Below are 23,006 nucleotides of genomic sequence, written 5' to 3' on the forward strand. Positions count from 1 at the left end.
TCTGCCAGGGATCGATTTGTTTTTCGACCAAGGCAGCTGCGCAACGCTCACTGCCCGCCCACCTCCAACCCCCATCCTCACCATCGCCATCTCGCCGCCGCGTTGGTCCAGGTACGACTGCCGTTCATCTCTCGTCTCGCCCGCTGCCTCCAAGACTGGGCTGGGCGGCCCGAGATGCGCCAGTGAAGCCGCGACACCGTCCCGCGCGCGCTCGTTCCCAACACCTACCCCCGTTCTCGAAACCAGCATCCCTCATCACCAAAATCTACTGCAAACATCCCTTGCAACATGTTTTCTCCATCCGCTGCCGACGGAGGCCCGGCCACGGCCACTCGATCGCGCCGCCGCCAGCGTCCCAAGAGCTCGGAAAGCCTCGTCCAGCAGCCAAAGGCCAAGCGACAGCGCCTCCCGCTGACGGAGCAAACTTTTGCCAATCCAGAGCCCCAATCCGACATGACGGAGCTCAAGACGGACAAGGTTGCAACCCTCGATTCCAAGCACGCTGCGACCATCGACACTCCTCGCAGGGAACTTGTCGTGCGCGCCAAAAAGTCCAAGCACGGTGACCGAGCTGCAAACAAAGGCGACGGCAGTCTTGTCCTGGTTCGTGCGCCTTAACCTTTTCAGAAGACTGTTTTTTTCTCTCTAACTTTGTTCGTCCAGACAAGCACAAACGCCTTCACCGTCTCCAAGCTGCCTGCTTTGCCAGATAGAATCAGGTCGGATTGGTCGGGTATGTTTCGTCGCGCCGTGTTTCGGGGCCAAAGCTAACAGCAATCTCAACAAGGAAATCAACACGCCGAAATCTTCTCGTCGACCGGTTACGCCTTGACTCTGACACCGGCGCATGCCATCGTCTGGCCGTACAACGCGACTTCACAATCGCCCGAAACATTCACCTTCACGTTGCCTTCGGCATCCAAACCGAGCGACCCTCTCCCGGTGGGATGCCTCGTCTCCCCTCCTGCATCCTCGACCGAGCCTGGTCTCGTCGTCGTCATGTCCGGCAGCGGCAAAGTTGTCTACTGGGAGTCGATATCCAGCGCGGCCACTTTTGCCTTCATCAAGAAGGATCGATCCGGCGTCGAGCACCTGATATCCGGCATGTCTTCGGGGGAAAAGGTCATTGCCATCACCAATGCAGAGTCGGCAGGCTTTATCTTGACTTTCAGCACCGGACGATTGGCATACATGAGTGCGAGGGATGGCCATGGCCGGCCCGCCGTTTCGGTTCAGTTCTTGCGGACTGGTCTCGTCTCCTCGGGAAGTGGCATATTTGGGAGCATTCGCCATGCCTTTTCGCACTTGTCCCTGCGAGGCGACGTTGCAGCCGTCCGCGCCGATCGATCAGCCCGCGTCGGCGAGCGGAGCATTGTTGCGCTCACGAGTAGAGGCAAGCTGCAATCTTGGGTAGTGCACCGTGGCGGCCATCATGAGCCCACTGGCGAGGCCGATATTCGAGAGCGCCTGGTCGCAGCTCTTCAGGAAACGGACCGCGCGAGCCAGGGGTTCCCGGGCGACTCTTTTGAAGCCCTCGACTTCACCTTCGTCCCCAAAGGCCTGGAACGCAAGTATCTGGCCCTGAGTAGGCTAAGCGACGCCATGGCATCCGACAGCCCCAACGTGCAGCATCTACTGCTGCTCGTTAGCCTGTCCCGGAGGAGTGTTTCCCGGTATGCGTTGGTTGAGGTGATCCTGACCCCCGACGATTGTCAAATCGGCATGATTCGACCCATCACTTCCTACTCGACACCCTCGGCACAGGCGGAACCTACGCAAAGCTTGAGACCACGCATCTACCTGCCGCGCCCGGCCCTCGTGGCCTTTGTCGTCCTCGATCATGCCGCGATAATCGCATCTGTGGCAACTCCGCCAGAGTCTCCCGAGTCGCAGCTTCAGTCGGACAGCCACATCCTGCCGGCCTCCTTTGAGGACGTGGTTGATTTCCGAGAAGACAATGTCCACGAAATCGTCGGCTCTGGCTTTGAGGAGACCCCAGCGATACCCTACGGACACGAAGAAAACCGAGCGGTTCGGCACAAGACCAAGAACCCGGCTGTGGTGCTCGTGGTTCGCGGCGCGGGCGTCGTGCGGATTGTGACGACCGACGTGGACAAATTTGCCAGCGATCAGCCTCCTCAAGTGTCTGCTAAGAGCAAACTGGAGCAGGCCGTCTTCTTTGGCACCAAAAAAGACAACCCGCTTGTGTTCGACGGCCGACAAGACTTCGAATTCACCAGCGATGAGATAGCCAAGGCGGCGCTTGAAGTCAGTCACGAAATTCTATGTTCGTCTTCGTCCTACATATCCACACTGCCGGCGTCCCTGGAAGAGAATCTCCGTGCTCGATCGAGCGCACTGGAGAGACTCATGTTGCACCTCAAGGCCATTGGGGCGGATCTGGATCGAAACACCCGCTGGAAGCTCCTGTTCAACGCGGAGAAGATGCACGTTGCCATTCTGCTGTGGAGACGGCACGAAGCCTTCACGGCGACCCGACCTGCGGATGACAAAAAGAGTCTGGTTGGCTCTATCATCGAATTCATCCAGGAGGGCCATCACCGCCATCCCAACACAAGCATTGGCGAGGTGGACGCAGTGCGACATTGGTTTACCAACGACGTATATCGCCTCGAGCTCTTTGTAGCCTGGGCGTACGAGGTTATCAAGGTCTCGTATAAAGACAAGCTTCTGGACGATGCTCGCATGACGATTGCGCTGCACGAGGCAATGCACGTCAACATCATCACCCACACGGGAGCACACGAATTCCGAAAGAATAACCTGGCCCTGTACGGCCTCGGCCAAGAGCAGCTGCGGATGGGCATCCTGCGCGACGGATATGAAGGCCTTCCAGAGCCTTGGACCGGCTGTCTCTACATCGCCAACAACGCCAAGCGTCTCGCCGATCTCTGCGATCAGTGGTTTAACAAATACGAGCAGCTACGAAAATCAGACCCCGGCCTCATGACGAGGATCTACGACGACCTGCCGGCGCTGATTGATAGCATGCTCATGGCAGTGTTGGAGTACGCTCGCTGGGGAACGGCAAACTCGGAGCGCAAGGCGCTGGCGCAGGAGTACGTCAAGACGTACGACGCGGAGCGACATGCCAGGCCCGTGGCCTTGGCCCACCTTGGCAGGTGGGAGCAGGGCGCCAAGATTGCCGAGAAGCACGGCTGTCTCAGCGCTCTAGCGGTCATCCTGCTCGAACATGTCGATATGCTGGAGCAGCGAATGGACGAGCCGGACGTGTCCGAAGCGGAGCTGACGAGCTTGAAAAATCTGCGCCAGACAAAGAAGACGCAACTGGAGGATTCTTTTGGGAAATACGGCGAGCCGTTTGCATTCCCCGTCTACGACTGCCTTCTCACGAAACACGGCGTGGCGGCTGTGTTGGATTTTGAGCTGGACACGCTGGGGTTCAAAACTCGATTTCTTCGAAGCCGGCCAAGCCTTGCTCGCATATCATGGATCAACGACATACAGCAGGAGAAGGACTTTAGTCACGCGTCCAGCACCCTTGTGACTTTGGCACTGTCAAGCGAAAATCAAGTCTGGAAGAAGAAGATTGAACTGAGTCTGGGCAAGCTCGCGATCTTGGCCGACGCTGAGGGTCAGCCTCAACCGCAACACTCCTTCACGGTGAGATCCGACGAGGTTCACAGTGACAGGAGGCTCGAGCAGGTCGACAAGGAGTTGATCGTTGTCCGAATCCAAGACCACCTGTACAGCCAGGTGTTCCCGAGCACGTATGATGCCGTCGACAGCGCCGCTGCTCTCAACTTCGCCCTCGAAGCTCACAGCACCAATATTCCTCGGCGGCAGAAGGCACTGCTCCAGCTCTTCACCGATGGCATGACGAAGCTGCTGGACCATCAGGCTCTCGACCCAATGTACCTCATTGATCTGCTGACCCTGGTTGCCCTGGGCCCTGAGTCGAGGGAGGAGATTGCACATCCATTCTGGATGGCGTTGAAGGTCGCGGAGACTGCCTGCCACGCTGACGAAGCCAAAAACGCCAAGAAGCTGATTTGGAGACGACTGTTCATCCGGGATGACTGGGCCAAGATCAACGACACGCAGCTCAAAGATGATGTCGAGGTTGTGAATCGCGTCGCGGACACTGAACTGTTTGCCATGTTTACGGACTGCATTCGGTTTCGTAAGCTCCCTTTGCTCTAAGCTTATTGCGTGACTTGCTAACACCGAGACAGAGAACCCACAGATGCCATTCCAATATATGGTGCCCCAGGAGAGCCTGGGTGTCTTTACCGAGACTCTCGACCGCCGATTCCAGAACTTTTCCGAGAGCGAGCAGGCCAAGCTGGTCGAGGCAATGCGGTGGGAGGATAAGGTCCTCACCCAGTACATTGAGAAGAACCGGCTGGGCAACTGGGTGCGGTCGGCCTACGAAACGGCCCAGACAGAGCTTGAGGGCATCGCGGAAGACGCTGTCCGCGCCGGCGGCTCTGCGGTCGACGCGCGCGAGCGTATCCCGCTGTTTGGCCGCAGACGCAGTTCTGCGGCGGGCCATGCCGCCCCCCAGTTGGGCTCGGCGTAAGGGGAAATGGCCCGTTTTCATTGACCGGCGTTGAACTCTTGTCATTTGACGCGTGTTTTTTTTGCATCACGGCTGCCTGGTGCCACCACAAGCACAGAATGTATACTAATTGAAAACTGGGAACGAGTGAGAGGGTGGGAAGAGGAGAAGCGTCCTCACAGGAACGAAGGAGCCGTGGACGAGACTCCGCGGCTGTGGCCCTGGGTCTCCCGCGGCTGCGGATGATACCTCGGGGGGGCCGCATGACGATCGTTCAGGGCGGGCTTGCTTACTGCATGGATGACTGAGGGTACGTGAGGGAGAAGATGAAGATGAAGGGACAAAATCGGACGGTTTGCCGTGGACTGGATCACGGCGGGTACCACCAAAACGCTCTGTGTTTCCTTTCCTCTTTTGCTAGGCGGGGAGAATGAATCATGTCCTCGGCGGGTGGGGGCTCGCCTTGACGGCCAATCAAGGCCTCTCACACTGCGTCTGCCCTGCGCCCGTGCCTATGAGAGTGATGAGGCGGGGTTATCCGTTACGCCGATGACCATGTACTGAATGTATGTTTCGGCAATAGCTTTCTCGAGGCGGCCACCAAGATGCGTGATGTCACGAAGGGGATTCACTGCAGCACATACGGGCGTCAAAGGCATATTCATTCCGGCGTTAATTACATGCCAGCCACGCCCCGGGCGCCAGTCTCAATCTCCTCGGCGCATCTTCCTCGATTAAAAAAAAAAGGAGCGCAACCTTTTCCCAGTCCCGTTGTACCATGCATGCGCAAACCGTCGAGCTCCAGAGAGCCAATGTGCTGCAGGGCAGCCTAGACCTTCATCTTTCTTCTCTTGCCAACCTGGGCGGAGAAACCCGTCTTGATGGCCGTGACACTGCGTCGGGATCCGCAGTTGTTGCAAGTGATGAAGTATAGTCGGTTCTCGCCCTTGCTGAGCTCGGTATCGGGCGACTTGCACGTCTTGCACGTCACGTATTCGACTGCACGTATTCGTGTCAGTGATCATGTCTCCGGGGAAGCGCTGGTGTGGAGACTTACTGATGTATTTCCTGACGACATTTTCAATCTGTTTTTGCTGGAACCGACCCTTGATGACTAGTCTCCTACTTCCGTCAACGGAGCCGTTTGTTCCCAGCTCGGCAAACAGGTAAGCCGTAACGTGCTCGTCTGTACGCTTCATGCGCTTGCAAATGTCGGCAATGTTGGCAAATACGGTCTTCCGGTTGCCTTCGCGCATGCACTGCGGCGGCGGGATCTTGTAGCTCCTTGTACCACTGAGGGCATGGTCGGGGTTCTTCTGCGACAGCTGGCTGAAGAAGCGCTGGAGCAGGAGGCTGTAGCCGATGGCCTTTGTCTCGTCGTGAGCCCAGATGCCGGTGCCAGAGTCCATGTCGCCCTGCTCCTCGACCTCGGGATCTGCGCCATCGTCGGCATCCTTGACCTCGAGCTGCTTGAGCTTCGCCGTGAAGTCGTCATCCTCGCCGGCGTCCTTGGCCTTCTTCTTCTTTTTCTTCTTCATGGTCAGGTCGAGGCCGCCGTCATCGACGGGAGCGGCGCCGTCCTCGGCGCCCTCGGCACCCTCAGCCGCCTTCTTCTTCTTCTTTTTCTTCAGGAGAGAGAGGTCGAGGCCGCCATCCTCGGGAGGGGGGGCGTCGTCAGTGGCGGCTTGAGGGGAGGCATCAGTAAAGGCTCCGAGGGCAGCAGACAACGGCGGCGTACGAGCAGAGTGGGACTGGGCCGTGTCCTTGGGCTCTTCGGTGGCGTTGACCATGGTGACGGAGCCGTCGGAGGCGACGATTACTTGTGCCTTTTTGAAGGTGACTGATTTTCGAGGCTTTCGCTGAACGTGTTCCTGCGGGGAAAAGAAAAAGAGAAGCGTTAGCAAGACCGTGGATGCAGGAGGAGGTATCAAGGAAGGACGGCAAGTGGGAAAACGGTTCGTACCGACGGAAAGGGGGGGGAAGGGGATAGAGGGACAGAGGATGGGGAGCTGGGGTGAGTCAAGAAGGCGACTGAGGCGAAAAAGATTGGTTGCCTTCGCGCGAGGGAGCTCTGGGATGGTGGTGGTTGGACGGAACAATGGACGGGCCAGGGCGGGGCAAGGTACAAAGTACAGTGAGGCGGCTTACCTCATCCTGCCGGCAACCCGAGCCGGATTGTGTAGAAGGGCTGTCTGTTGTACAGTGGGCGATGGAAAGGTGCAACAGAGTGCAAGGGGAAAAGGGAGATGAGGAAAAGAAGAGATTCAAGACTCACTTGGTTGTCCATGGCTGTATGCAGTCCGAAGTTAAAAGTAGGTGTGCTTGTGTACCTGTTGTCTCCTTTGGATGGGTTGAGAGAGCGGAGGGTGCGGGCGTGCGTCTGTAGCGACAAGGTGGTGGCAGTCAACAGGGTAACCAAGCGGCCTCTCCTTACCAGCCCGCGTCGCTGCTAGCCCGGAACGGTCTGCGTCGACGTCGGTTGCTCGAGCAAGGAAAAGAGGGGATGCCTGCGGCCTTTTGGAATTTCTTTGTTGGTGAGGAAAGGGTTGTGCACAGTAGTCGCACACAGTCCAGAGCGAGTGACGAGGTGGACAACACGTCATGACACAGCGCTTGCACGTGATGCAATGACTCGTTTCCGGGTCAAGCACGTGATGATAAGCCTCTGGGCCCTCCGAATCGGTCATCAGCTCTCCGGCCGTTGAGACGACGGACGACGAGCTCCAGCCATCACCCGTCCGCGACTCCATGAGCACCCCTACGCCGCCCCGCCAGGCGTACTCGTGCAGGCGACTCCCTTGACGCAGCCCTCGCTCCGCTGGAACTCAAACCGCCCGACGCTTGAAGCTCCTCCTCAAACCACGCTCTTCACCCGTCTTCTCGGTCCTTCCAGTTTCCGATAGCGCCGACGACCCTTCGAACCCTCGCCTCCCTTACGCGGGACTGGTATCAAGCCGTCAACATCACAATGGCGGCCGCCGAATCCCTCATCGACCTCCACGACACGTCACTGTCCGACGACAAGGACGACGTCGACTCCCTGCCTTCCCTGTCAACAAGCGACATCTACTCCGATGCCGACTCCGAGGCCCAGGCCGAGTGGGAACGGAGCTTGGAGCAGCTCCAGCTCGTCCTCACCATGATGGTTGTGCCGTGGGTGGGCAAGTACTTTGGGCGCAAGTTTGCCTTTTGGAGTAAGACGGCCCTCTGTCCCCTTTCTTTGTGTCGTTAGCATGCGTCATGGTTGGCTGACGGCCTCGTTAACGCTGCTGCCAGGCTGGGCTCGGTATCTGGAATGGATGCACAACGTCGAGGTGCAGTGGACAAACAAGAAGACGTTCAAGGCCGCGGGTGTCGTAGAGACGGCCGCAACGCTGTAGGCGCACACCTCGACTCATACGTGCTCTGTTTGGCATGGGAATGCAACACCCACGACGAATTGAGGCAAGGAAACCAAGATAATTTGCGGGCTCTTGTCGTGCGTGCGAACACACAGTTCCCCGACGACCATGGCCCTGAAATAGAGGACAAGTGCAACGTTGAGAAGGGGGTTGTGGGGTCTCACAGCTGCCACAAGCTTCAGGGGACTCTTATGCTACCGACACGTACGTCGCCGAATTTACAATGGGCGGCGAGCGATAGACCTTTCTCTGTAGACCGCGTCATGGGCGGACAACATATGCAGTGCACGTTATTGGACAAGTAATAATATATACGGAGTTTGCCTACATGCATTTAGTTTGTCTGAATCATGCTCGGGAGCATCACTGTAGTGTAATCATAGACTCTTGCGTATGCACAAATGACGGAATTACCCAATATTTCCACCAACACGACCCAGCCGTGACTATCCACGCTCCAAAGACAACTCCTGCATTACATCTTCTTTCAGTTCGCCCTTGTGGCGTAGGGGCAACCTCTCGTCTAGGCGCTGACTTGAGACATGTTGGGCCTCGAGGAGCGCACGGAGCCGGTGAGGCCGCCGCCGCGGGAGTCCTTGAAGGTGAAGAAGAGGCCGGCGGCGAGGGAGATGAAGAGAAACCACATGAAGACAGTGCTGGCCTGGATCTCGCGGCAGCGCTTTTCGTCGTCGGCGGAGCCAAAGGCGATCCAGCTCGAGGCAAAGTGCCTGGCGCCAATGTTTGCGCAGTTGACGGCGCGCAGCTTGGCGGAGAGGACAATGGCGTCGATAAGGGTGAAGAGGACGGCGAAGGCGTCGAGGGGCAGCATGACGATGGGGCTGCCGAGAGCGGAGACGAAGGAGGCGGCGATGGCGTAGATGCAGACGATCCACGAGACAACGGCGACGAACATTGTGAAATTTACGGCGGCCATGGCGGAGCCGGCGGCGTCGATGTTTGAGGCGATGACGTTGCCGATGAGGGCGGTGATGAGCAGGGTCCAGAGGAGGGCGGTGGCCCGGATGATGAGGTTGATCATGTTGGGCATGGCGAGGGCGTGGTGTTGCGCCAGGGAGAGGGCTTAATTGCGATTGCCAATGCGATTGCAAGTCGCGTGACGCTGGAGTCGGTGTCGCCGAAAGCGCAGTCGGCCGATGTGGTTTGGGGTGATGCTGGCCTCTTGTTCTGTGATGTACTACTGTATGTGTTGTTGTTGATTTTGGCGCTGCGTTGCGCGGCAGCGATACCCTGTGGTGGGATGGATGGATGGCGGCGGTGCGACGCAGTCGAAACAGAAGCTGCTGCTCGGGTGACGAGTCTCCTTCTTTGTGCAAGGCGCGCGCGCAGAATGATTGAAGAGCAGAAGAATGATGGTGAAGCTGGTGGTAATGGAGGAGGAAGAGGAGAAGAAGGAAGAGGAGAAGAAGGAAGAGGAGAAGAAGGAAGAGGGGGAGGAGGAGGAGGAGCACAGGAAGGACAAGAATGAGAGACGACGGCGCGTGTTAGTGGTCGGCAACGAGTATTTTAACGGAAGGGTCGATGATGCTGCTGAGCGCCGGAGCGATCGGCAACGCTGGAGCTACCGTGCTTTTTAGCTGCTACTGGTTCTCAAATACTACTAACTTATCCACTGTACTGTAGCTTGTATAGGCGGCCTGCTATGACCTCACAGCAGCCCGTCAAAGCCCAGTCTCGAGGTCGTTACATCTCCTTTTCTTCTTTGCGCACAAGATATGCACGTCTTTCCCAAGCGATATCCTCCAGTCGCTGCTACCGCCGCACCTTGCCGGCGTCGGGTTTCAATAGTCGCTGTTTCGCCTGCCGCCCAGGCCGGCGCCTAATAGCTGCCTTGCATCATTGCTTCGTGCACCGTCATCTCTGCAAGAACACGCCCTGTCCAGTCCATTGCTGCGACGCATACGGCGTTCAAACACGCTCCAGCTGCGGCGAAACGCCCGCGAGCGACCCAATCGTCAACGGTCGGACGTGAACCACCCAAGTCCCGGGGCTTTCCATTCCTCCGGCGCAGTGTGCACGAGACGGTGGTATGGGCACATGCTCGTGCGCACACAAAGCACACGGCGTGGGAGGGATGGCGTCACTGGGGGCTGCGGCCGTACAGAGAGGGACGACGAATGGGTGTGGTGGGTGCCCGGCACCTCCGGAACCGCCCGGTTGGCCTCGTCGTCATCACCATCATCGGCGTTGGTGCGAGGCCCACGCATGCGCCACAGGGAGCTTGTAAGCGAGGGAAAAAGGGAAGTGCTTGCCATGTTGCTGCTGCATGGGCATGGGCGAGCCAACCAGCCCACGCCGACTTGGCCGACGCCGAACTTGTTGGTGGCCATGCCGGCGCGCGCTTGTTGGGTCTTGTGTGCATTTCTTACTTTTAATTCTCTATTCTCCGTGGCTTTGGCATGGAATGGAGAATACAAGCGCCCTTCATGTGCCGCCCGCAACCATGGTCGAAAGAAGAGCTGGTTCCTGTGAGATATCCGGAGCAGGCGCACGTCGCCGGCCCGTCCATGCCGATGGACCCACCAAACCCTCCGTCCCCGCGCCCGGTTCGAACTGCTTCTCGGCCGGATCAGCGCCCACCATAGACGGCCTCCGGGCCGCTCCCCCACGCCGCTCTGCCTCCCCGTACCGCCCACTATGACGACAAGGCTCTCATGAACACCCACACTTGGCCTGGAGTCATGAGTTCCCAACGGATACCGCCAGCCGGGAACCCGGCCGTTTCAGCCCTGGCGAAAATATACTTTTCTCGCATCCTTCCCTTTACCACTTTGCGCGCCGGGGACCTGTACCTGCCAGTCTGTACGGCCGGCGAGTGGGAGCAACAGACTTTGTCATTCAAGTTCGCAAGCCTCGCACCATTTTCGGCAGTTGGCCATCCCCCATTCCTGCGGTGAAGCTTAACCCTCTGTCACGCGCGGCCGCTCTCATACGCACCGTCTCTCCCACTTCCCGTTTTACTGCTTCCCCTTCTCCGTGTGTCTGTCGCTTGATCGGGCAATTTGTCGGCGGCCACGGCGTCCCACAGACACAGACATTGCCAAAAGTTATCGTGAACCGGCTGGGCCAACCGGCATCATTCTACTGTGGTGCAGTGCCTGCTTCAACCTTACCACAGGCTCACTCCCCGTGTTGTTTCAGCAGCGGCAGGGAGTGTAGGCCGTGCCTATCCGACCAAACTCTCTCGCAAGCACCTGTAAACTACCACCATGGCTCTTCCGCCGTGTGCTCAGCTCACATGCTCTTGTCTGGTCGGGTCAGCGCGGCTAATGCAGGCCCTCGTTCGTCCAGCACGTGGGCGGCTCCCTCTGTCTCTCCCAGATCTGGGGAATCCCGGGAACACGTATGGAGGGCCAGCTCTAAAAAATTTGGGTCATCTCGTCATCCTTTCCCTCTTCCCCTTTTCATCGTCTTGGCGTCTTTAGTCTCTCCCAGCTGACTCGTGCTCGGTGCTGCGAGTTTTGCAGTCCGGAATCCGATGTAAGAAGCGAGGCAGATTTCGCCATCTCCTTGGCTGGAAACGCCGGCGCCAGCTGTTGACGCGAATGCCGCCGGACTTTTACGCCGTTTGTAATCCTCCATGTCTCACGGTGAAGCGGACGAGGCTAGGGGAGGAGATCGGGCGGGAGAGCGAGAATCCAGTCATCCTCCACTATGGTAAGGACCAGCGATTTTGGACTGGTTGGAGCCTCCCGCAAAGCCTTCCCGAAAATGGTGATACCAGCACTCCGTCGCCAGGCTCGACTCAAACCTTGAACGCATCGAGATTCGGCCATGGCGCCCAGAGCAGCCTGTCGCATAAACTCTTCAAACTCTGATTCCCAAGACAGCTCGACTGGGTTCCCTAGTGCCTCGCTGCCGCTCACAATACCATGGATCATCCTGTCCTCGTCGGGCTCGATCGCCTCACGCCCCCTCCCTCAGAGCCCTGTTCATATTCTTGTTTTTGGATAGGTCTGCCCCCCTTCCTCCCTTATAGGCGGAACCTTCCCGCGATGATGTCCTCTTCCAAACAAGGGCTATCCCGACCCTCCGGCTTCGCACCCTGCGCTAACTCGTTTCTCTCTCCCTCTTGCCACCCCCACATAACCTTATTCTTCAATGGAAAGGGGGTGTGGGAGGCGGCTATCTATCTTGTTCCGTCGCAACACTTTCTAGAAGGCTGCCTTGTTCGCTTCCCCGTGGCCGCTTGTACGAAAGAAGCAATGACAAGCACGTCCACGTTGATCAATGCCGTGTCGCGTACGAAGTATCCGTGTGGGCGTACACGTACGAAACGGGCAGACTGCGAGACGCATGAACTGGAGACACGCAGCCGAGCCTGGGCTTCTTACAAGGACTACTTATCACGGCACTTGTTTCCGAGCTGAAAAGCGCAACCAGAAGGCGCAGCCAAACTCAAACAGGCAGCGTTCTAACCACCGTAAGGGCGTGGATCCGAAGCTCTGGATCAGGGGGCCGGCCTCGTGGCCCCTTCTGCCGACGATGGCCTGGCTTACAAACCATAAAAGCATCCTTGGCATTTCCCTTTCGAGACAAGCGAGGAATAACAAAACACACGAGACCCAACATCACACCACATTGATCCAGCATGAAAAGTAAAACCCGATATTGAAAAAGACAGGCAAAGTTTAAAAAGTCTCTCCCAGGGACTGCACCCAGGACGTCCATGGCCCCATGGCCCCTGCAGCAAAACAGTCCGGGGAGCTCCCTGTCCGTGCCGGGCCCGCGACTGCTCTGTGCCGTTAACGACACTATTGTCCCTACACGAACACAGCGCGGCAGGGGCGCATAGACACAACCGGAGAGTTCGAGCCAATGAGTTGTTATGTTGTTATCGTCGTGAGCTATGCAGCTAGGTTGTCGCAAAACGAGATAGGCTCGTATTGCACGCCGTCCTGAACTCCGTTCAAGTCCGAACCTCCCCGACTCACCTCCTCGTCGACGGGGCCACCCGGCGCCATCCCCGGTCCGTTACTTACCGACCGAACAATACCTCGATGCATTAAACACTACCCCACAAAACCCCTTCACCATCGTTGATACCCTGTTTCATGACTTCGAGGTCTGGTATGACTTGCGTGTCCTCGATAATCTGACTCATCACCTGATGCGCTGCTTCGTCGGGATCGTTACTTTATCTTCTGATTCTGCGGCTATTTCTGTCTTGTCACCGGGATCGTCGTCTGAATCGTCGTATGCTCGTCGCCTGGCTTGTCCCCTGGAGGTTTTCCTTCGGGCTGTATCTTTGGCTTCATCCTCTTCCACGTAGGCTCGGCCTTTGACTTTGAACCACTCCATCCTCTAGTTTTTCCTCTCGGGCTTCTGCATGGGCGACTCATCCTCTGGTTCATCGTCGAACATCGGCTTGGGCTTCTTCTTCTTGGGCTTCTTCCAGTTCCCTGAAGACTTGACCTCTTTGATCGGGGGCCATGCAGGGGCCGGTTCGAGGCCGAAGTGCTTTGCCGAGAAGCTGGCCGATCCGCCCCGGAGCCCATCGGCCATGACGGGCGCGTACTGGTCGCTGTAGTCCTCGACGACGAAGCGCGAGCTGCCGCTGCCACGTTCGGGCAGGTCCACGTCGGGCTTGTAGACGAATTGTTTGTCCTGCACGACCGTCTCGTTGACAACGCTCACGTTGTGCTTGTACAGCACCGGGTTCCCGTGGAACTCAAGCCCCTCGCCATCTGTGAAGCCACGGCCGCCCAAGGCGTACTCCTGGTCCAGGTTGGCGAAGCCGCCGCTGCTATCGCCGTCGTTGCGCTGGTAGTAAAAGGCCCGGCCGTGGCGCGTCGTCAGCAGCTCGACCCCACGCTTCTGTTCGTGCATCTTGTACATGAAGGGCTCAAGCCCAGTGGGGAAGGCCGACTCGCCGAGGATTGTGTGCGCCACCCCCTGGGTGAGGTTCGCGTCGAGCGTCATGCTATATGGGCCGCTGCGGGGCCTTCTGGTCAGATAGGACGTCAACACCGGGTAACGGTAGTTGCGCTGGTAGAGAGGGATGCGATCGACGTCGGTGCTGTCTGTACCGCCGTACGAGGCATTGATCCTCTGGTAGTCGCCGCCACCGCCGACGTAGCCTGCGTTGTCCATGAAGAAGAGCTGGCGCCATTCGGACAAGACCCTGACGTTGTCGATGCGAACGTTTCCCCTGGCGTAGAAGCTGCGGTTGGCGGACTGGCGGTATCTGATGCGCTTGTCGGGCTCGGTGCTGAGATAGAGATTGTATGAGGGCGTCGAGACATTGACGCGAGGCAGCTCGCCGCCCGACACGGAGCCGGGTCTGCTGAGCCAGACAAAGACCTTGGCGGAGAGGACCCAGTTCGAGGGCGCACGGGTGTTGTGCTCGGCGACAACCTCGAGGCTGATGTTGTGAGGCTTGCCGTCGCAGATGAGGCCCAGCCAGGGGGTGATATCGACTTCATGCTCGCCAAGGTCGAAGGCTTGGAGGCCGACGAGCGGGCGGTGCAGGGGCGGCGCAATGCCGCCGGTGAAGATGACGGGGAAAGGCCAGGTTAGGCCGACCAGCTTGTCGTCGATGCGGACGCGGACTTCGCGGAAGCTGCCAAGGCCCGGAAGGCTGACGTCTGCCAAGTCGTCGGCGACCTGCTGGGGCACGTTGGACCACCAAAACTCCTCGGCGGCCTGGCCGGTGGCGGCGACGGACAAGACGGCGCGGCGGATGTTGCGCGGCATCTCGACCTGGTCCTCGGCCCGTTCTTCCGGGTAGACCCAGGCGCTGCCGAGATCATGCTGGCTCTTGCGAGCCGAGACGGGGATGACGCGGTCGGCGGGGGGGCCGCCGGGCCCGGGGAGGTCGATCTCGTTGAAGAAGGTGGCGGTGATGGTGACGTTGTAGGAGCCCGTGTAGCGCTCGTTGACGAGGTTGCCGAGGTCGAAGATGATGCTCTGAGGCTCCTTCCACAGCGAGACGTAGGCGGTCATGTCCTTGATATGGGTCCAGACGATGCCCGGGTGCTGCTTCGGCTCGGCCGTCGAGGTGCGCCAGACCTCGACGTCGCCAGCCCATAGGGTGGCCAGGCGGTCATATTGCCGGCCCTCGGAGACGACGGTCAAGTTGAAGATGACTCGGCCAAACTTGCAGTCCGGGGGTGTGTATGTTCCTGTCGAGGCCGGCCCACGTCAGATTTTCTCTGTTCCACCGCGGACTTTGATCCAGGACGAGTCCATGATGATGGCTCGACTTATACGCATTGCGAGTCATGAGAGGCAGCGCTCACCGACATAGGGTTTGCCGTAGCTGTTGGCAAAGACGTGCTCGACGAGGCGCACCAGACAAGAGCGGTATTGCTTGGGCGGGCGGCCCACCGTCTGGTCGCCAACGAGGAGACCGTCGGGTCCCAGGACCGGGCTCGTCACCTGGAAACACCGGAGCGGCTCGGCGCCGGAGCCCGCCGCGCGCAGCTCCAGTGGAGCCTGGACGCTCCGCACCAGCTCCCGCATCCTGGCCGGGCCCGACATGGCCGCCGTGGCCAGCGGGAAGGCGAGCCACCACCACAGGCGCGTCATTGCTGGGTCCCGACGTCGTTGGGGGCGCGGAAATGAAGGTTGTTCCACTAGGAAGAGGTTGGGGAGGAGGCTGTCTCGAAGAGGGGAGCGTGGTCCGTCTGCCTCGAGAGCCCAAGGCTCAACTTTCGCGTATCTGGGACTGTGGGGGAGAGGGGAGGGGAGGACCAGGGTTTTAAAAGAAGCAAAGACGGTGCACGACGGCGGTGGAAGAGACACAAGGGAGGACTCTTGACGCCGGCTGGGAATATGCCAGCACGCGACGCAGGCGGGATATGTGGCGCCACGCGTGAGTTTGCTTGCCCAAAAGCCACAAATGAAGGGGTAATTAATTGCAGAAACACTTTTTTCCCGGCTCGCGATGAGTCGGTTGCTCCTCGGAGCTTGTCATGGCCGCTCGACGCTTCCTTGGCCTGGACCAGAAGGATGCATAAAGAAGCGTAGGCCGATGCATGACGGACCTCCTGCACTGTCGATGCGACGACGGGAGGGATGCAAACCGCAAATGGGTAGCGCATTCGATGGTGGCCGGGCCGGTCCGGTCCAAGCCGCCACTTTACTGTATACACATGGAGCAGAGAGCATGGGAATGGGGACGAGGCCTGACCGGCGCAATCCAAAGGTTCCAAAGAGGGAGCATTTTGCTTATCGCTCAGACATGGTCATGTTGCAGTGCAGAGGTGGATGTGATGGACTGGTGGGCATAGATGGATACCTTGATTGACTGTACAGACAGAATACGAACGAGCCGTCACGAACAAGGAGCATGGAGGATAGAGGGAGCGGATAAAATAGCCATCGTTGGATTGTGGCGACGGAGAATATAGTTTGAGGCATATTGATACACGTGTACAGGACCATGAGCAAGACAGAGAATGCAATAAATGATAAATGCTTTTTAAAAGAAGAAGAAGAAGAAAATATAAAAAAAGGAGACGAGGAGAAGAGGAGAAGAGGAGAAGAGGAGAAAAGGAGAACCCCAAAAACACCCTGGCATGCGTCGTCATGAAAATCCGACCGTCCGATGCTCATTTCTCATCATCGTTCGTGTTCCAGGCTTGGATTAATGCGATTTGATTAAAGGATAGAGTATGAGGCGAATGGACCAGACGCTGACCCATGAACCCGGGCTCAGGCCCTCGAGGGGTGGTGGGAGTCCCACGCGTCGACGAGGTTGTTGGCCAAGCGATGGTGACGCTCCATCTGTTGGCGATTTGGTGGCCGGACAGGTGGCCGGACAGGCGGCCGAAGCCCCTGTGGCCCCCCTGTAAGCCCCTGTAGCGCCCCCTGTAGCGCCCCCTCCACTCCACCGTGCGAGTGTGGTGGGCGGGACGCCATGCGCCAGCCTCCCAAACGCCGACGACGCGAGCCCCCACTTAGACGAGCTCCGCCATGGTGATGGGAAAGGAGAGGAGAATTTTTCCCTTCTTTTTCACGCCCTTTCCTGTTGGCATCCTCGAGGTGGCTCGGGTGAGTGAGCAATGCGTGTCGTGTCGTTGGTCCGGCTTGTTGAGGCCGGTCATGGGCTCCTCGAGCGGCGCCCCTATGCAGGCATCCATGCCATGCATGCCATGCACGGCGCTGCTGCTGCACCCGTGTCAACAGCCGAGCGCTGCGAGATTTCTCTCGAGCCATCGGATGGGGCGCCCCGGTCGAGGTGATGCCAAACCAGCGACGAGAAAACGTTGCTGCTGCCGCCGCATCCACAACGGACATGTCCGGCAAACTCTCTCTCTCTTCCGCTCCAGGCATGAAACCAAGGAACCTGGCCAAATGTCGTGGCGCAGTGTGCAGACGAGGAACCCGTCAGTTCTTGGCATGGAACGTGGCAGTCGTTGCTGGCCCGCCGTGGACACAGGATGCTTGCTCCGCCTCGGCCGGGGTCATCCCTGTCTTTGCTGTCCGTCGTGTTTCTCCGAAGGAGTGTGTGTAGTTGGGTTGGTTCCCCAGATGCGCACATGTCCTCCGGGTGTGAGGCGTGCGCATCTTCGACTTCCGTGTTTCGTGTATATGCGAGTCTGAGATGTTGAGAGGCGACCGTGTGCCGCTCCAACCCGTCTCCTCGTCGGCCCGATATGTCCTCGAGTCCCCGCCGTCGACGACGGGAGCATTACGCATGAGCGTTGTCCCAGTATCGCTTCCGCGCGGCAACGGCCACCATGTCTCCCGTGAACCGGTGCTGGAAGAAGTTGAAGACGGCAAACTCATCCCTCGTCATGACGTACGACTCGGGCTGGGCCTGGACCTTGCCCCACGCGTGGGCGAGCGCACGCTCGAGGATCTTGCTGACCGTCGGGTCCGAGGCGCCGTCGGGGCCCTCCCGTGCAATCTCGAGAGCCTGCGCCACTGCCGCATCCTGGGGGCTCTTGGACGGCGGCGGACTCGAGCTGCCCAGCACGGGGCGGCTGAGGACGGGAGAGACGGACACCCGGTGAGGCATCGTGTGCGTGGGTGTGTTACTGTGGATGAAAGGGGAAGCAGCAGAGAAGGGGGACGGTATGGCCTGGCGGCGGTGGTGGTGGTGGTGGTGCTGGATCTCCTGAGGGTGAATAGACAACATGCTCGGAGGAGAGGCGGCGAGACGCTGGGTGTATATATGTGTTCTAGATGTCCAGGGCAGACGACGGCCCTTGTGGGACGGACGGATAACCGGTGTGTCGGGGAGGGGAGGTTGGCCGGGGGGGGTGGGTGGGACGGGGGTTAGTTTGGGAATAGTACAAAGCGTTCTCTCCGTTACAATGCAAGGTGATGTCGTCTGTCTATGTGTAAATGTGTGTATGGACAGACAGATGGACCAAGGAGGGGGGTGGTTGATGGGATGTCCCCGGGCGTGGGCAAGGGGGGCGGATAGCGGCGGGTGACAATGCAGGAGACTTTTGACGTAGCAACGCAGAATGTACTCCGTAGGGAGGGTCAGTTGCAGATCAACGTCTCTGACAAGCCGTCTCGCTTTTTCTTCTTCCTGCCTTGATCGACTTTGCAGGGCAGCCTTGACCGTTTGGCCGGACGGATGGGTTGGACCAGAGCGCGGGCCGGCGGGAGTGTGTACCGTCGTGAGACCGACCGGGGGGTGCAGCAGAGGAGGGTCGCAGTGGGGAGACGTGGGAGATATGCAGCGCGACTGGTCGACAAGAGGCGAACTGTGGCCGTCGAGGAAGAAGCGGTATGAAAGCTGAGCTGCAAGGCGTGAGACGGCGTCTGTACGCTATGGGTGTTTTGTGCGAGCGCGCGGGTGGTGTGAGTGCGTGTATGAAGAAGCGACCAGTAAGATATAGATGTAGATATGTTTCGTGACACCCTATGTACGTCGTTCAAGAGGCCGCGTCGTGGACAAGACGCCAGGCTGGCTGGACAAGGGGGTGTGCAGCTTTGACCGACGCGGGATATGTATGTAAGTACGGCAGGATGTATGAATGCACGAATAAGTATGGATGCTCTCTGTACGAATGATACACAGGCGACAAGCGTAGTGTGAGAGGGATTCAGGCGGCGAGGGTCGGATATCGATGATGGAGATGGGGGAACAGGAGCGCAAAGGGATGCGAGCACTCTACATTTATAAAATTACATCGCATCATGACACAAGCGCGCCGCAGCCGACCAAGTCTATTGTCCAAGGGCGGCAAGTCCAAGAAGCCTCGGCGATCCTCTGACAGAGTTCGAGCAGCAATGATTAGGCGAGGGAGAAGAAGGGGGGGGGGTGGCTCACGCATACTTCGTCAGTCGCATCCGCACTGCGCTCACGCCTCTCCCTCTCTCCACCTTTCTCAAGATCTCTCACTTTCTTCCTTATGAGCGCCACGATCAGGCGAGCTGCGTACACTTGTACATACGAAAATAGGCTCTGCCAAGGCTCTCCCCCCCCCCCCCCCTGTCCTGCCTTTGCTCCTTCGGGGAACCATCGTGGCTTTCTCTGGAGGTGGCGCCGGGGAGCAAGCTCGTTTCTACTAAGTTGAACCTTGACTCGAGAAAACAGTTGGTTGGCCCGTCTGACAATGCCCGGGCCATCTCGCAGCCACGTACTGACTGTATTGTATGCATGCTCACACTCGGTAAGCATCTTTCCACAACCTGCCTGCCGTCCTTCATACACGTGTAAGCGCCCATTCACAAGCAAAAGGACTTCTCTCGCTATCCCGGATCCGCATCGTGGGGCAGAGAGAGGATGCTGGCTCTGGGGGAATGGATGGAGCCGGGCGTGGACACAGCCCAGGGGTGTGTGCCCTTTGTCTCTCTTCCCCACCTGGACTTATTTTCTTCTTATTCCCATGCTTTTCCCTTCCTCTTTTCGCCCGTGCTATTTTCTCGGGCCCACCCCCCATCGCGGACCGGCATGGTAACGTGATTCCGGGCGCCCGGCGGCGGCGGCGGCAACGGCAAGGTGGGAGGAAACAACGGGGGCGAGCAGGCGAGGAGAAAGGTGGGTGCGTGCGAGGGACTTTGGCGGTGGAGAGGAGGGCGAGCAAGGTAGAGGAGAGACGACGAGAAAGTCAAAAGAGGCCTTTGATTACTCGACGATACTTTATACTAAGAAGGAAGCCACAAAGTAATCGCACCCACGGTAGCATCTCTGCGACTGACGGCGTTCACTGCACCGCACGCTTGCGACGCTGCGCTGTGCTGCATCATACCATCATATGCCTATGCCTACGAGAGAGTCTGACGCTTGATGCCAAGAAAGAAGCCTTCCGCGGCGCCGCCTCAGTCTCAGCTGCCTGCCTGCTTGCCGGGTCTCTCTTCTGGTTAGATGCGCGTCGCAGATGCCCTCCCTGCTCGACATGGCGGCAGCTTTTCCTTTTGCCTAGTGTCAAGGAACACGTAATATCCGTGAAGTCTGTTTGCCGCTGAACAGAGGAGACAGAGGGCGGAGGGAGCGCTTACCTCGGCCGGGGTCTCGGATGGTTGATAGGAAAAGCCAAAACAAAAGTGAACCTCCGGGGGGAAAAGGTTAACGATATTAATAATGGTAGAGCAGGGCAAAAGTCCGGCGCCAACACGGCGAAATCAAGGTTTGGGGTCGCCCGTTTGGTCGCGATTCGCAAAATGTCTGTCCGCCGGCACGGGTTTGGGTGGCGTCACGCGCCGGTTTTCCGCCCACCTGCCCGTACGGTACCCTAACGACTGATGATGGGCGTCTAGCCAACCGTGGGCAAGGTAGCAAGCCGGTCTGGCAGGATGCTCCGGGCTGGGTGGGATACCTTGGGCTAGAGGGTCCTCAGTTGCTAGCCCCAGGCAGGGCTCGTGGATGGCCATGCCCAGGTGCGTTAGGTCCTCCGTCGATTATCAAAGGAACCTTCCAAGTGGTAACGTAGCCAGTCCAGTCACTGTCACAGGCGGCCGGAGCCCTCTGGAGCCGGCAACGCATATCTAGGCTATCGACAGCTCGCCGGTGCGATTGGCGTGCCCGCTACGCACCGGACGAGCCCGCGTAAACTCTCTTTTCTTGCTCTTTTTTTACTCCTCCTCCATCGTGTTTCGGTGCTCACCAGCTCGCCCGGTAGCCGCGTGCGCATCCGGGGGCACGTTGGATGCTACCTTGGTTGCACCATGAATGTATAAGTGAACAAATAGCCTGCTCCGGCCGACGCCCGCCCCCGCGTGGTCGTCCATAGCCCCGGCCGGAGCCTCGCGAGATCGTTTCTGACCGCATGTGTAATCCACCTGCAGGCCGCCGAGAGGCCGTATCGCCGAGCGGGCGGATAGGCGAGCACGTCTCAGCTGTGCCCGACGGACGGATGCAGCGTGCATGGCATGCGCGCAAAGGACCAACGTCTACCCACCGGCCTGCTCCCTCGAAAGAAGGAAACAAAAAGACACTGTCGTCATCCGCATCGTGGCTTACGGCTTATTGACACAACTAACAGCTCTAAGAAGGCCCCCCGTCGCATGGAAAGGGGAGGGGGTGGAGGGGTGCAAGGGGGTGTCAGAAGTTAGAGACGGCCAAGCAAGTCGGAACCGAGAAAGGAAACAAGAAAAATTAAAGTTGTTGGAGAGAGAGAGGGGGGGGGAGAAGAGAGGGGGGGGATACTGTAGACAGAGACGACGAGGCCCAGAAAAAGCATGGCAGCAATCACCAATCGTATCGCATTGCCTTGTCGTTCCCCCCCGTTCCTCCTATTCGGGAGGTGGCCCGGCGGTGCGCGAGCCCGGTGCGGCTCTCTCGCGGTTCAACGCCCCACGCCAGAGTTTGGGACCACCTTGGGCAGGGAAGAGAGCATGATGCGCGGGAGATTGGCACCTGGTTGGGTGCGAGTGGCTGGGTGGCTGTTGGCGATGCATCGGTTATCCAGCTAACATTGAACCTTCGAGCGACTACTTCGTACATATTGCGTTGCACTCTGTCGTTCGTGATGAGACGTCCTAGCTGCTGTCCGGCCGGGGATTCCGTCACCAGTCGTCGTTTATGGTCGACGGCTTCCTTCGCCCACCGGTCCAAGTGAGTCGTAGACCAAAGTGCCCCCGAGACCACAAACAACCGTCTGAGCTTGTCTGCTGCAAAAGAAGGACAAGAGGCGAGAGTGGATGGCGCTTTCCTAAGCCGGTATCCTGAATGGCATGAATGAACAGTGTTTGCTTCAAAAGTATACTCGGGGAAAGCGTAAAAGACGAGACAAGCTCAGCGGCGGCAAACTCTGCTAGCGATTAAGCAAGCAACAAACGGCGACGCCCATGAATCAATCAATGGGAACCGTGCGTGCACCGGACGTCGGACTTGTCACCTTCAGCCTCGCCCGTTTGTCCGCAGCGTCAGTGCGATTCATGTCAGTCAAAGCGAGGAGCAGTCGTCTGGACTCCCGGCTGTTACCATTGGCGTGCACTGTCCTGCCAACGTGTGAATACCTCCATGTCTTAAGTCAAGCTACCCTCCATCATCTTGCACATCTCCCGAGAAGCAATCTCACGATGGTCAGCCCGCGACTCGCATGTTCACCGCAGCCTCGGCCTTGCCCATTTGCGTCGTCAGCCTTCTCGTTTCCCTCCCCTCCCCTCATCCTTCAACCCCTCGACGCTGCACCTCCAAGGCCACGGCACGTTGCCCTGCCGCCACTCCCCCTCACCCATCGGCACGATACACCCCTACCAAGCAGCCAGTCTACGAATCCAATGCTCGTGCGAGCCTGCGACCCGTGATTGGCCTCCCCCGCGCCATCCCCCCCCTTTCCACGTCCCCGCGCTTCCAACGTAGCCTCCCACGTGGATATCGAACCTTTCATCAACCAGGACAACTGACAAAGGTACACTACACCACCCCCGTCCTTTCCGTAACCCTCGTGCTTGTCCTTTTGGACATGCCTGTACGGTAGCGTTCATGCCGAAAGACAAACGACCTTTTCGGGGAACCAATACCGAATGGGGGGCCGGTTGCTGCACCACCCGTAAAGTCTAAATGCTATTTCCGCGCGCCATTGCGCTGCGAATGCTCCAGGCCCTGGAGTACCAGGTTGGGCAAAGATAAGAGAGTCGAAGAGGGAGAATGGTTGGCAAATATGTACACAAAGTCTGGTTGGGCGCCGAGA

The 23,006-nt window shown here is 58.5% G+C and overlaps 6 protein-coding genes across 6 annotated transcripts; 2 read left to right on the plus strand and 4 right to left on the minus strand.

Moving 5' to 3' along the window:
- Positions 1-288: 288 nt before the first annotated feature.
- Positions 289-4,564, plus strand: HRG_10656 (uncharacterized protein; the record flags this gene model as incomplete). The annotated part of the gene is made up of 4 exons (XM_044869126.1): positions 289-603; positions 664-733; positions 788-4,165; positions 4,218-4,564. 4 exons carry the CDS (start codon positions 289-291, stop codon positions 4,562-4,564), a joined length of 4,110 nt encoding a protein of 1,369 aa, XP_044715868.1.
- Positions 4,565-5,372: 808 nt separating this feature from the next.
- Positions 5,373-6,333, minus strand: HRG_10657 (IF2B/IF5 protein; the record flags this gene model as incomplete). Its single annotated transcript, XM_044869127.1, has 3 exons — positions 5,373-5,542; positions 5,601-6,227; positions 6,282-6,333. The coding sequence occupies 3 exons, from the start codon at positions 6,331-6,333 to the stop codon at positions 5,373-5,375; spliced, it is 849 nt and encodes a 282-aa protein (XP_044715869.1).
- Positions 6,334-7,511: 1,178 nt separating this feature from the next.
- Positions 7,512-7,923, plus strand: HRG_10658 (uncharacterized protein; the record flags this gene model as incomplete). Its single annotated transcript, XM_044869128.1, has 2 exons — positions 7,512-7,737; positions 7,820-7,923. 2 exons carry the CDS (start codon positions 7,512-7,514, stop codon positions 7,921-7,923), a joined length of 330 nt encoding a protein of 109 aa, XP_044715870.1.
- A 544-nt stretch (positions 7,924-8,467) lies between these two features.
- On the minus strand, positions 8,468-8,992 carry HRG_10659 (membrane-associating domain-containing protein; the record flags this gene model as incomplete). Its single annotated transcript, XM_044869129.1, has 1 exon — positions 8,468-8,992. One exon carries the CDS (start codon positions 8,990-8,992, stop codon positions 8,468-8,470), a length of 525 nt encoding a protein of 174 aa, XP_044715871.1.
- Positions 8,993-13,266: 4,274 nt separating this feature from the next.
- HRG_10660 (peptide n-acetyl-beta-D-glucosaminyl asparaginase amidase A domain-containing protein) lies at positions 13,267-15,492 on the minus strand (the record flags this gene model as incomplete). Its single annotated transcript, XM_044869130.1, has 2 exons — positions 13,267-15,086; positions 15,204-15,492. 2 exons carry the CDS (start codon positions 15,490-15,492, stop codon positions 13,267-13,269), a joined length of 2,109 nt encoding a protein of 702 aa, XP_044715872.1.
- A 2,107-nt stretch (positions 15,493-17,599) lies between these two features.
- Positions 17,600-17,929, minus strand: HRG_10661 (uncharacterized protein; the record flags this gene model as incomplete). The annotated part of the gene is made up of 1 exon (XM_044869131.1): positions 17,600-17,929. The coding sequence occupies one exon, from the start codon at positions 17,927-17,929 to the stop codon at positions 17,600-17,602; it is 330 nt and encodes a 109-aa protein (XP_044715873.1).
- Positions 17,930-23,006: the final 5,077 nt, after the last annotated feature.

Source organism: Hirsutella rhossiliensis (assembly GCF_020360975.1).
Source record: "Hirsutella rhossiliensis strain HR02 chromosome Unknown scaffold00016, whole genome shotgun sequence".
Taxonomy (NCBI): domain Eukaryota; kingdom Fungi; phylum Ascomycota; class Sordariomycetes; order Hypocreales; family Ophiocordycipitaceae; genus Hirsutella; species Hirsutella rhossiliensis.